This window comes from Microcaecilia unicolor, chromosome 1 (genome assembly GCF_901765095.1).
Source record: "Microcaecilia unicolor chromosome 1, aMicUni1.1, whole genome shotgun sequence".
NCBI classification, from domain to species: Eukaryota; Metazoa; Chordata; class Amphibia; order Gymnophiona; family Siphonopidae; genus Microcaecilia; species Microcaecilia unicolor.
In genome coordinates, this window is record NC_044031.1 from 763,650,734 (window position 1) to 763,663,608 (window position 12,875).

General features: G+C 42.9%; 1 protein-coding gene across 1 annotated transcript in view; it reads right to left on the reverse strand.

The window, feature by feature from the left end:
- DENND4A (DENN domain containing 4A) overlaps positions 1-12,875 on the reverse strand; it is a 576,041-nt gene that overhangs the window by 144,707 nt on the left and 418,459 nt on the right. Inside the window, 1 exon segment of the mRNA XM_030189785.1 lies at positions 2,637-2,853. Within this exon segment, the coding sequence (XP_030045645.1) occupies positions 2,637-2,853 (217 nt within the window).

Sequence of the window (12,875 nt, forward strand, 5' to 3'; positions counted from 1 at the left end):
AGTCTGATACTGATTTGATATACCACTTACTACAATAAAGTGTTGAAGCAGTTTATAAGAAAGAAAAAAAGAAAATATCTATGTATATAATATAGTCCCTAAATGAAAAGAACTACATCATCACAGTATAAACTTAAAGCATAAGAAATTACAAAACAATTTTTAAATAAGAAAAATTCAAGCCTGAGAGAGGACAAACTATCTTTGTAACTAAGGGTCCTGTTTACTAATACACACTAGAGGCGTATTAGCATTTTTAGCGTGCACTAAACATTAGCACGTGCAAATGCCCATCGTATTCCTATGGATGTCTACAAGATTAGCAAATGCTAATTTTTAGCATACGCTAAAAATGCTAATGCACCTTAGTAAACAGGGCCCCAAGTCATACGTACATAAGTATTGCCATACTAGGACACCAAGTTCAGCATCCTGATTCCAACAGTGGTCATAACCTGGCAAGATCCCAAAACAGTACAATACATTGTTATGTTTCTTATCCCAGAAATAAGTAGTGGATTTCCCCAAGCCCATTTAATAATGGCTTATGGACTTTTGTTTTAGGAAGTTATTCAAACCTTTTTGAAAACACTGCTAAGCTAACAGCTTTTACCACATTCTCTGGCAATGAATTCCAGAGTTTATTTACACTTTCAGTGAAGAAATATTTTCTCCGATTCAATTTAAATTTACTACTTTGTAGCTTCATTGTGTGCCCCCTAGTCCTAATATTTTTTGAAAGAATATACAAGAGATTTACGTTTACCCGTTTCACTCCACTCATTATTTTAAAGACCTCTATCATATATCACTAAACCGTCTTTTCACCAACCTGAAGAGCCCTAGCCACTTTAGTCTTTCCTCATAGGAAAGTCATCCCATCCCCTTTATCATTTTTGTTGCCTTCATTGTACCTTTTCTAATTCCACTATATCTTTTTTGAGATGCAGTGACCAGAATTGCACACAATATTCGATGTGCGGTCGCACCATGGAGCAATACAAAGTCATTATAACATCTTCATTTTTATTTTCCATTCCTTTCCTAATAAAAACTAACATTCTATTTGCTTTTTTAGCCGTCGTTGCATAAGTATATAAGTATTGCCATACTGGAAAAGACCAAAGGTCCATCAAGCCCAGCATCCTGTTTCCAACAGTAGCCAATCCAGGTCACAAATACACTAAGCAGAGGGTGCCAATGTATCATCAACGATGACGCCCAGATCCCTTTCCTGGGTGGAAATTGCATTATATAGCTATAATTCGAGTTCCTCTTTCCCACATGCATCACTTTGCACTTGCTCACATTAAATGTCATCTGCCATTTAGACGCCCAATCTCGTAAGGTCTTCTTGTAATTTTTCACAATCCTCTTGCGATTTAACAACTTTGAATAACTTTGTGTCATCAGCAAATTTAATTACCTCACTAGTTACTCCCATTTTAAAATCATTTATAAATATGTTAAAAAGCAGCAGTCCCAGCACAGACCATCGGGGAACCCCACTATCTACCCTTTTCCATTGAGAATACTGACCATTTAACCCTACTCTCTCTTTTCTATCTTTTAACCAGTTTTTAATCCACAATAGAATACTACCTCCAATTTTTTTTATTTTTTTACATTTGTACCCCGCGCTTTCCCACTCATGGCAGGCTCAATGCGGCTTACATGGGACAATGGAGGGTTAAGTGACTTGCCCAGAGTCACAAGGAGCTGCCTGTGCCTGAAGTGGGAATCGAACTCAGTTCCCCAGGACCAGAGTCCACCACCCTAACCACTAGGCCACTCCTCCACATCAATTTCCTTCTCCAATTTCCTCTGGAGTCTTTCATGAGGCACTTTGTCAAATGCCTTTGAAAATCCAGATACACAATATTGACTGGCTCACCTGTAGCCACATGTTTGTTCACCCCTTCAAGGAAATGTAATAGATTGATGAAGCAAGATTTCCCTCACTAAATCCATGTTGGCTTTGTTTCATTAATCCATGCTGGCTACTGACTTTGAAGGGATGGCTTAATCATACCCAGATCTTGATGGGGCTAAACTGTTTCCACTTTACAATGAATGACCTGACATTTTCCCCAAGTGATATTCAAACACAATGAAACTCTCACAGCCTTGCAGCAATGCATATCTTTGCCTACCTATTACAGAATTCTTTCAGCTGCACCACATTCAGCATTTTTAGATTTTTGCTTCAAATTCACTTTATGCAACAGAAACAGCTTGCTTCAAAGAGTAGTATTTGAACGAGCTCAGCTACTAAAACTGGATACAAGCCTTTAACGCAATTTTTGGACCCAGAGCTAACCTGCCCTGCAATGGCAAAAAGAAACAAGTACTTCAATAGAAATAAGCACTTGCTTCTTTTTGCCATTGCAGGGCAGTAATCTGGGTTTGCTAAGGCTTCACATCATTGATTCATGCATTCAAAACATTTCCTGTTCTTATTTTTACTATAAGTATTTCTATAATTGTTTGTTCATGCAGAAAGTAGATCAGTGAAACAGATGCTTATATTAATGCATTTTATAGTGTGATATTTTAAACTGCAGAATAGGAAAACTTTTACAAGGCCCTGTATAGTCTAAATAATGATTATTAAGCACAAAAATAGAAACTGTTACCACAATGATAAAGCTGCTTGGATGATCCATCTTGAGAATTGGTGCTCTCCAGACTAACTCTACTTAACCCTATCCCCCCAGTGACAAAAGAGCCATGGTTCTCCTGAGCAGAAGCAGTGCTGTCATAATCATTAGACACATCTTCATCAGTTAACGAATTGGACTCTGGATCCAGAGCGCCACCTGAAGACAGACTTGCTTTGTCCGAGTTCTGATCCTATCAAACAGCAAAGTATGTCAGTATTATAAATTGTGCTTACAGACCTTTACCAACATGTTTCAGAATCTGATAACATTTGACATATGAACAAACACCTTACAGTTCACATTAGATGTTATCCAGGGAATGATCATTAATGATTTTCTTAGACATTTCTGTAGCTCTGATACTTTGGATCATACTATGTTAATATGCAGGCTCATTGGCTACCAATATATGCCAGAATCTTACTCTAATTTTTGTGTTTGACTCCTTTGTGCGCCCCCAGAGTGTGTCCTCAGCTTTGCCCCGATCTGATATGCTTTCTCAGGTAAAGTGCTACTTTCTGACTCTTCTCCTGCTTTATGCTTTTTCTGCTATGTGCCTTTCTCATGCTATTCCCATACTATGGAGATGCAGACCAACAGGCCTGCGTAACTATGACACTTCTGTTCCATATAGGAAAATCTCTTCTTTACACCCACTTCAGCAGGCCACCCCCTGGTGAGGTTCCATTAGCACAGGCACGTCATACTTGTTATTGAATCCTCGTTTCCGAGGTAAACTTCACTTGGTCCACGATCTTATTCTCACACATCGACTGTCTATTCTTTGTCTTGTAGAAACTTGGTTGGCCACATATGATGCTGCCTATCTCAACTCAGCCACTCCCGTCAGCATTCTGTACTACTTGAGTAGTCGTGATTCTCGGCGTGGTAGGGGGCTAGCGATCATTTATGCTTCTCAACTTCATCTGTCATACATTGCTACCCGCTGTCAGCAGCATCTGGAATCCCTCTCCTTCTGCCTTAGTTCTCTCTCCCCTCTAGATTTCTGGACATTCTATCAACCTCCACCAGTAACTGCTGCCTCACGGCAGACACTGTATACCACTCTTTTGGAACACTGTATTGCTAATACTTGCCCACTGATCTTAGGTGACCTTAATCTTCATTTTCCTATGTAATCCTGCTTCCTTTTCCATAATATATTTATATTTTATATATTGGATATATTTTCTTCTTTTCTATTCGACTGTTATTTAATACTCATGTTCCATTTATATTACCAATTGTACATGTATTCTGAAATGACACAAGTCATGTCGGAAAAATTGTAAGCCTCATTGAGCCTACAATTAGGTGGGAAAATGTGGGATACAAATTTAACAAATAAATACTGACAATCCATCATCCTCGGCTACCTGAGATTTCCCTCATTTTCTTGAGGAACTTGGCCTTACACAATATGTTCAAGAGTCATATTGAAGGGCCTCTTAGATTACTACAGAAAGATTTTCAGACAATCTAACGCTTGATTCAAAGTTTCGCTTGGGCAAAAAAGAAACCTAAATTGCGTTACCAGTATTTGATGGGGAATTGGGCCCAAGGTGGGCTAGGTCTACCGAATTTGAAGCTGTATAATATTGCGTGTTTGTTGCAACATGTCCGAGATTGGCTTTTTTCTCAAAGCAGTTTTACCCCTTAAGAGATGGAAACAGCATATTTTGCTTCTTATAATGTGCTCTCATTACTGCATGTGAAGTGTTCATTACTTCCTATGAGGTTGAGGGGCAGTGCGCTTTTAATTTCTCTGAGAGAGGCATGGGAAAGGCTGGTGAGGGGCTTTGCTGGTGACCCACAGATATCAGATCTGCTCTCCTTGCGAGGTAACCCCACTTTTCAACCTGGATTGGATAATCCAATTTTTACCCGATGGGAGAGAGTGGGTATAGGGCTCGTAGAACATGTTGATGCAGGTGATCTCCAGCCCTTAGAACAACTGAGAGGGCAGGAATGTCTTCAATGTAAAGACACGTTCGCTTATTGCCAGCTAAAACATTATGTTAGGTCATTATCCAAGGAATCCTTGAGACTCCATATTGGGATCACTGTTAGGGATTTTTTTTTTATGCTATCTCACCCACTACTACTACTACTACTGTCTCAGGGCTTCACAAGACATTGTGGAAGTTCAAAGTTCCCAGAGATTTGGAACCACTTCGACATAAATGGGAAAGAGACCTTGGTCACCCGATGGATTCACAGGATATTTTATCTGCCATTCGGAGCATGTCGCGTTTGACTAGTAATGACAATCTTAGGGAATGTGCTTTCTGAGTATTATTACAAGCTTATTGTTCACAAGCTAGGTTGCTTTGCACCAGGGAAGTGGCATCACCTTTGTGCTTAAAGTGTAAAGTGGCTGATAATACCTTTATCATGCCTTTTGAGAATGCTCGTCGGTGAGGTGTTTTTGGAATAAAGTGGTTCTATACTTGGAATCAACCTTACCCTGTAAGATTGGGGGTATTCCATTACAACTTCTGTTGGACTATCCGGGATCTTTCAGGGGCCCTGCTACACCTAGTATTTTGTTGTGTCTCTTGGCAAAGAAATGTATCTTACAGTCTTGAACCTCAGCAGAACCACCTACATTTTGGCGTTGGCGTTGGCGCAGCTTAATTCACTGTATGGTAACATGGGAGGCGAGGGATGCAAAGGGATCTTGCAAGCGCAAACTCAGATTTCTGAAACTTTGGAACCCTTATTTGGATTCATTGACCCCCCCCCCCACCCCCCCAGGAGTAGAGGTCTGGTTTTAAATGGCCTATGCTAGTTCATTCTCCAAGTATTATTTTTTTTTATTATTTTTTTTTTACTTTGCTAGCCTGATCTGGTTGATGAAAAAATTTTAGTTGGGGATGGGTAGGGATTTGAGATGTTCCTGTTGCAGCGTCTGTTCTACTTTCCTGGGGGCTATGAGCTCAGGCCCTTGGGGGGGGGGGGAGGGATGGTTGTGGCTTACTTGTTGGTCATAAGCGTGGGGTGTAAGGGGGAAGGGGGGTTAGATTTGGTACTTGTTATGTTTTGAAATGTTGGATGTTGTGGGGGTTATTGGGAGGGGGGTACGGTACACTGACATGGGGACCCTAACAAGGCTGGCTTTCAGTTTTTTTTGGAGGGTGTTGAGGGAGTGGAGGAGTGGCCTAGTGGTTAGGGTGGTGGACTTTGGTCCTGTGGAACTGAGTTCCATTCCCACTTCAGGCACAGGCAGCTCCTTGTGACCCTGGGCAAGTCACTTAACCCTCCATTGCCCCATGTAAGCCGCATTGAGCCTGCCATGAGTGGGAAAGTGCGGGGTACAAATGTAACAAAAAAAAATTGTTCAAACTTTGATGAAGGCATTTATTACCTTGTGCTTTCTTTTGAAGTATATGGTAACCATTCATATCACCTTACAGTGCATTGCTTAATAATGTGTATTTTGCTGATTCATCAATAAAAATTGTTTAAACATAAAAAATGATGACTGGGAGAGTAAGAAATTGTCAAATTAGCCAAGTAATCTGGAACGCCTAACCTAAAAGCCTTGCACGTCAGTAAGGCTACTTTGTAAGTTATCATCTGCTGTATAGGTAGTCAATGATGTTTTTTTAGTACATGTGTATCATGATCAGTACATCGAGCACAGCAAAGCAACTAGATAGCTAAGTTCTGAAGGATCTGCAGTTTATTTATTTATTTTATTTAATTATTTGCTGCATTTGTATCCCACATTTTCCCATCTCTTTGCAGGCTCAATGTGGCTTACATTATGCCACCATGACAATCGTCATTAGCGAAATAAGAAGAACAAAGTATTATTTCAGTTAAGGTACATAGGATATCATGAAAGCAGGCTGATTATTCTCACAACAGGGCCAACAATTTGCGTCGGCCCAGGAATTGGCATGAAAAAATAGCAAAACAGAAGATTTGCCAGAGTCTTCTGCTACGCGTGCAGCGACGCACTGTGCATGCACGGACTATTTCCCAGCCACTGCGAGAGAGCGTATCTTAGTTAAATCCAAAAGCATAAGGAAATACACAACTCCAAGGGGAGGTGGGCGGGAGTATGAGAATAATCAGCCTGCTGTCCTCGGAGAATACCTGCTACAGGTAAGTAACGTCACTTTCTCCGAGGACAAGCAAGCTGAGTTGTTCTCACAACTGGGGTATTCCTAGCATCCAGGCTCACCCAAAACAAATAACAAGGGTCAATTGGGCCTTGCAACGGCGAGGACAAAAACATAGATTAACCTGAAACTATATACAGCTAACAAAGTACAGCCTGGAACAAAATAAAATGGGCCTAGGTGGGTGGAGTTGGATTCTAAATCCCAAACAGATTCTGCAGCACCGACTGCCCAAACCGACTATCATGTCGGGTATCCTGCTGAAGGCAGTAGTGTGATGTGAATGTGGAATGTGGAGTCCCCCAAGGATCCCCCCTTTCACCTACAATCTTCAACCTAATGATGATACCACTAGCCAAACTCTTGGCCAATCAAAACCTTAACCCCTACATATATGCCGATGACGTCACAATCTCCATCCCGTTTAAGAGTGACTTAAACGAAATAATCAACGAGATCAACCAGAGCTTCCAGATCATGCACTTATGGGCGGACTCATTCCGGTTAAAGCTCAACGCAGAAAAAACCCAATGCCTAGTTCTCACCTCCCAATACAACACAAACAACTACTCCACTAAAACCACACCTCACTGCACACTTCCTATCTCAGAAAACCTGAAAATTCTTGGAGTCACCATTGATCGAAACCTCACACTTGATACCCACGTGAAGAACACAATGAAAAAAATGTTCCAATCGATGTGGAAACTTTTTTCCCCAGAAATGTCTTTTGCACCCTGGTACAGTCACTAGTAATAAGTCACTTGGACTACTGCAACGCTCTGTACGCAGGCTGTAAAGAACAGACCATTAAAAAACTCCAAACAACCCAAAACACGGCAGCCAGACTCATATTTGGAAAACCTAAATATGAAAGTGCGAAGCTCCTAAGAGAGAAACTACATTGGCTCCCGCTCAAGGAACGTATTGAGTTCAAGATCTACACAACCGTGCACAAGATCATTCACGCAGACGCCCCACTCTATATGCTAAACCTAGTGGACCTACCGCCCAGAAACGCCAAAAGATCAGCCCGCAAATTCCTCAATCTGAACTTCCCCAGCTGCAAAGGAGTGAAATACAAACAGGCCTATGCTACAACCTTTGCATACAAAAGCACACAGGTCTGGAATGCGTTACCCAAGGCCCTGAAAACCATGAACAATCTAACCAGCTTCCACAAAGCTCTGAAAACACACCTCTTTAACAAAGCTTACAAAAGTCACCCTCAATGATACAAATCATCCCCCAAACCACCCAAGCACACCTAAAACACTTCTCACAGAACATACCCAACATCCGCCTATCTAAATCCTCTTTTACCTCAGCTTATGATCAACTGTATTTAAATCATGTACTGACTTTATCATAACCCTACTCTGTAAGCCACATTGAGCCTGCAAAAAGGTGGGATAATGTGGGGTACAAATGCAATAAATAAAATAATAATAAAGACCATGTTGCAGCTTTGTAAATCTATTCAATGGAGGCTGAGTTTAAGTGAGCCACCGACGCAGCCATGGCTCTGACATTATGAGCTGTGACATGACCCTCAAGAGTCAGCCCAGCTTGGGCAAAAGCGAAGAAAATGCAATCTGCTAGTCAACTGGAGATTATGCATTTTCCGATGGCGACTCCTCTCCTATTGGGATCAAAAGCAACAAACAACTGGGCGAACTGTCTGAAAGGCTTCATCCGCGCCACGTAAAATGCCAGTGCTCTCTTGCAGTCCAAGATGTGCAAGCTGCTTTCGTCAGGGTGGGCATGAGGACAGGGAAAAAATGTTGGCAAGACAATTGACTGGTTCAGATGGAGGACTACTCTGTTGTGATGAAACTTGATATAAGGTGCATGCACTACCAAGACCTGAAGCTCACTGACTCTACGAGTTGAAGTAACAGCCACCAAGAAAACGACCTTCCAGGTAAAGTACTTCAGATGGCAGGAGTTCAGTGGCTCAAAAGGACCTTTCATCAGCTGGGTGATAATGACGTTGAGATCCCATGACACTGGTGGAGGTTTGAAAGGCTTTGACAAAAGTAAACCTCTCATGAAGCGTACAACTAAAGGCTGTCCAGAGATAGGCTTACCCTCTACTCGAAGATGATAAGCACTAATTGCACTAAGGTGAACTCTTATGGAGCTGGTCTTGAGACCAGACTCTGACAAGTTTAGAAGGTATTCAAGCAGGGTTTGTGTAGGACAAGAAAGAGGATCTAGGCCCTTGCTGTCACACCAGATGGCAAACCTCCTCCACTTAAAAGAGTAACACCTCTTAGTGGAATCCTTCCTGGAAACAAGCAAGACCCGGGAGACACCCTCCGGAAGACCCAAGGAAGTGAATTCTAAGCTCTCAACTTCCAGGCCGTGAGAGCCAGAGACTGGAGGTTGGGATGTAGAAGTGACCCCTTGTTCTGAGTGATGAGGGTTGCAAAACACTCCAATCTCCACGGTTTCTCAGATGACAACTCCAGAAGAGGAGGAAACCAAATCTGACGAAGCCAGTAGGGCACAATCAGGATCATGGTGCCGCGGTCTTGCTTGAGTTTCAGCAAAGTCTTCCCTACTAGAGGTATGGGAGGATACACATACAAAAGGCCTGTCCCCCAATGCAGGAGAAAGGCATCTGATGCTAGTCTGTCGTGGGCTTGAAGCCTAGAACAGAACTGAGGGACCCTGTGATTGATTTGAGTGGCAAAAAGATCTACCAAGAGGGTGCCCCATGCTCAGAAGTTGCATTATCCTGCTCAGTCTGTCGGCCAGACTGTTATTTACGTCTGCCAGATAAGTGTCATGGAAAAACATGTCATGACGGTGCGCCCAAAGCCACATCTGGATGGCTTCCTGACACAGAGGGTGTGGTCCGGTGCCCCTCTGCTTGATGTTATAGTACATTGCTACCTGATTGTTTGAATTAAGATAATTTGGTTGGACAAACGATCTCTGAAGACCTTTAGAGTGTTCCAGATTGCTCAAAGCTCCAGGAGGGTGATCTGAAGACCTATTTCCTGGGTGGACCAAGCTCCCTGAGTGTGAAGACCATCTACACGAGCTCCTCACCCCAGGAGAGATGCATCCGTCATCAGCACTTTCTGCGGCTGAGGAATTTGGAGTAAACGTTCCATGATCAAATTGGTTTGAATCGTCCACCACCGAAGAGAATTCTGAAAACCCGTGGAGAGTCGGATGACATCGTCTAGATTCCCCCCAGTTTGATACCACTGGGAAGCTAGGGTCCATTGAGCGGACTTGCCATGGGTGTAACATGAACTATGGAGGCCATGTGCCCCAAAAGCCTCAACATCTGCTGAGCTGTGACTTGCTAAGATGCTCGAACTATGGACACCAGGGACAGAAGGTTGTCTGCCCATGTCTTAGCGAGATAAGCCCAAGCTGTCTTCGTGTCCAGCAGTGCTCCTATGAACTCCAATTCATGAACAGGAGCGAGATGGGAGTTGGTGTAATTTATTACGAACCCTAGTAGTTCCAGTACCTGAATAGTCATCCGCATGGACTCCCGAGCACCGTCCTCCGAGCTGATCTTCACCAGCCAATCATCGAGATAACGGAACACACGCACTCCCAGTCTGTGTAGCAACGCTGTGACTACTGCTAGGCATTTTGTAAACACTCTGGGCGTGCAAACGCCAGGCCAAAGGGCAGTCCAAGGTACTGAAATTACTACATTCCCAGTCGAAACCGAAGATACTTCCTGTGAGCTGGGAGTATCGGAATGTGCGTGTAAGCATCCTTCATGTCCAGAGAGTATAGCCAATCGTTTTCCTGAATCATGGGAAGAAGGGTGCCTAGGAAAAGCTTCCTGAACTTTTCTTGTACCAGGAATTTGTTCAGAGCCTTTATGTCTAGGATTGGACGCATCCCCTGTGTTTTCTTTTGCACAAGGAAGTACCTGGAATAGAATCCCAGCCCTTCTTCCTCTGGTGGAACGGGTTCGACTGCATGGGCCTTTAGAATGGCGGAGAGTTCCTCTGCAAGTACCTACCTGTGCTGGAAGCTGTATGAATGAGCTTCATGTGGGCAATTTGGAGGTTTGGATTCCAGATTGAGGGTGTATCCTAACCGAACTACTTGAAGAGGCCACCTTTAGTAAAAAAAAACATTAACCTCCCCCCAACCGGCAAGTTGTCCGGCACAGACAGTTTTACTGTGGCTATGCTTTGCTGGAGCTAATCAAAAGCCTGTCCCTTGCTTTTGTTGGGAAACAGCAGGGGCCTTGGGCACACGATGAGAACAAGCGCACTGGGCCGAGCCTGAGTAGGCTGGCGAGACACAGGAGTGTACCTATGCCTACAATTTGCCATGTCAAGTGCCTTTGATATGGTTGACCACGGAATCCTATTACACATTCTTCAATACTTTGGCATCAGAGGCAATGTCCTAAACTGGTTCAAGCGGTTCTTAACCTTACGCTCATATCAGGTCACATCAAATTCAACTACGTCTGCTGCATGGACACCTGAGTGTGGAGTACCGCAGGGATCCCCCCTCTCGCCAACTATTTTCAACCTAATGATGATCCCCTTGGCAAAACTTCTATCAAACCACAACCTCAACCCATACATATATGCCGATAATGCAACGATTTACATTCCTTTCAAACAAAACATTAATGAAATCTCCAATGAAATTAACCAAAGTCTACACATCATGAACACCTGGGCAGATGCATTCCGACTGAAACTGAACGCAGAAAAAACTCAATGCCTCATACTTACCTCCCAATACAACACAAATAAATTTACCGCTATTAATACACCTAAACTAAATCTGCCAATCTCAGAAACTTTAAAAATCCTTGGAGTCACTATTGACCGCCACCTGACACTCGAGACTCACGCAAACAACACAACCAAAAAGATGTTCTACGCCATGTGGAAACTGAAAAGAATAAGATCACTCTTTCCAAGATCTGTCTTCCGCGGCCTAGTGCAATCACTCGTACTCAGTCATCTGGACTACTGCAACTCACTATACGCAGGCTGCAAAGAACAAATACTGAGGAAACTTCAAAAAGCCCAGAATACAGCAGCCAGACTCATCTTCGGAAAACCAAAATACGAAAGTGCAAAACCCTTACGTGAGAAACTACACTGGCTCCCACTCAAGGAATGTATCACTTTTAAAGTATGCACCTTAGTCCACAAAATCATCCACGGTGAAGCCCCTGCTTACATGTCTGATTTAATAGACCTGCCACCCAGAAACACTAAAAGATCATCCCGAACTCTCCTCAACCTCCACTTCCCTAAGTGCAAAGGCATAAAATACAAAGTACTGCACGCATCAACCTTCTCTTATATGAGCACGCAATTCTGGAATACACTACCACGCAACCTGAAAACGATCTACGAACTAACCGACTTCCGCAAACTATTGAAGACTCATCTCTTTGAGAAAATTTATTGCAAGAATCAAAACACATGAAGTCCATACACACTAATAGAAATGCATCAGTACACTCTCTTCTGAGTTCTCTTCCCCCGTATTTTCACCACACTTAAAACTCTACCCTCTTGCTATTGTTTTATCGCCCTATCAATTCCCCATTGTTACATTCCATTGTTCTATTCCCCAAATGATATTTTGACTCTGACTTTGTCTTCCCATAACTCTTCACAATGTAACCCATAATCGTAATGCAACAAATTGTATTTCCATCATTCACAATATATTGTAAGCCACACTGAGCCCGCAAATAGGTGGGAAAATGTGGGATACAAATGCAATAAATAATAAATAATAATAATAGGGAACACTCTGCGACCCAAAAAAATACTTCCTGGTTGAGGAGGTTATAGCAGAAGGCATCCGGCGGGAGAGAGAATCCATAGCATCCGTGTGCCTCTTGATCTGCTCCACCAGATCCTCTACCTTCTGTCTGAAAAGGTTATTCCCCCTGGCAAGGAACATCCGCAATTCTCTGCTAGACCGAGTGGTCCAGGTCAGAAACATGCAGCAGTGAGAGTCTGAACATCGCTTTACCTTGAGTAGAGATTCTGAATGCTACATCCCAAAAGAATCCAAGGTCCCAGCTTCTCTGCCTGGGGGCGCCAAAGCATAG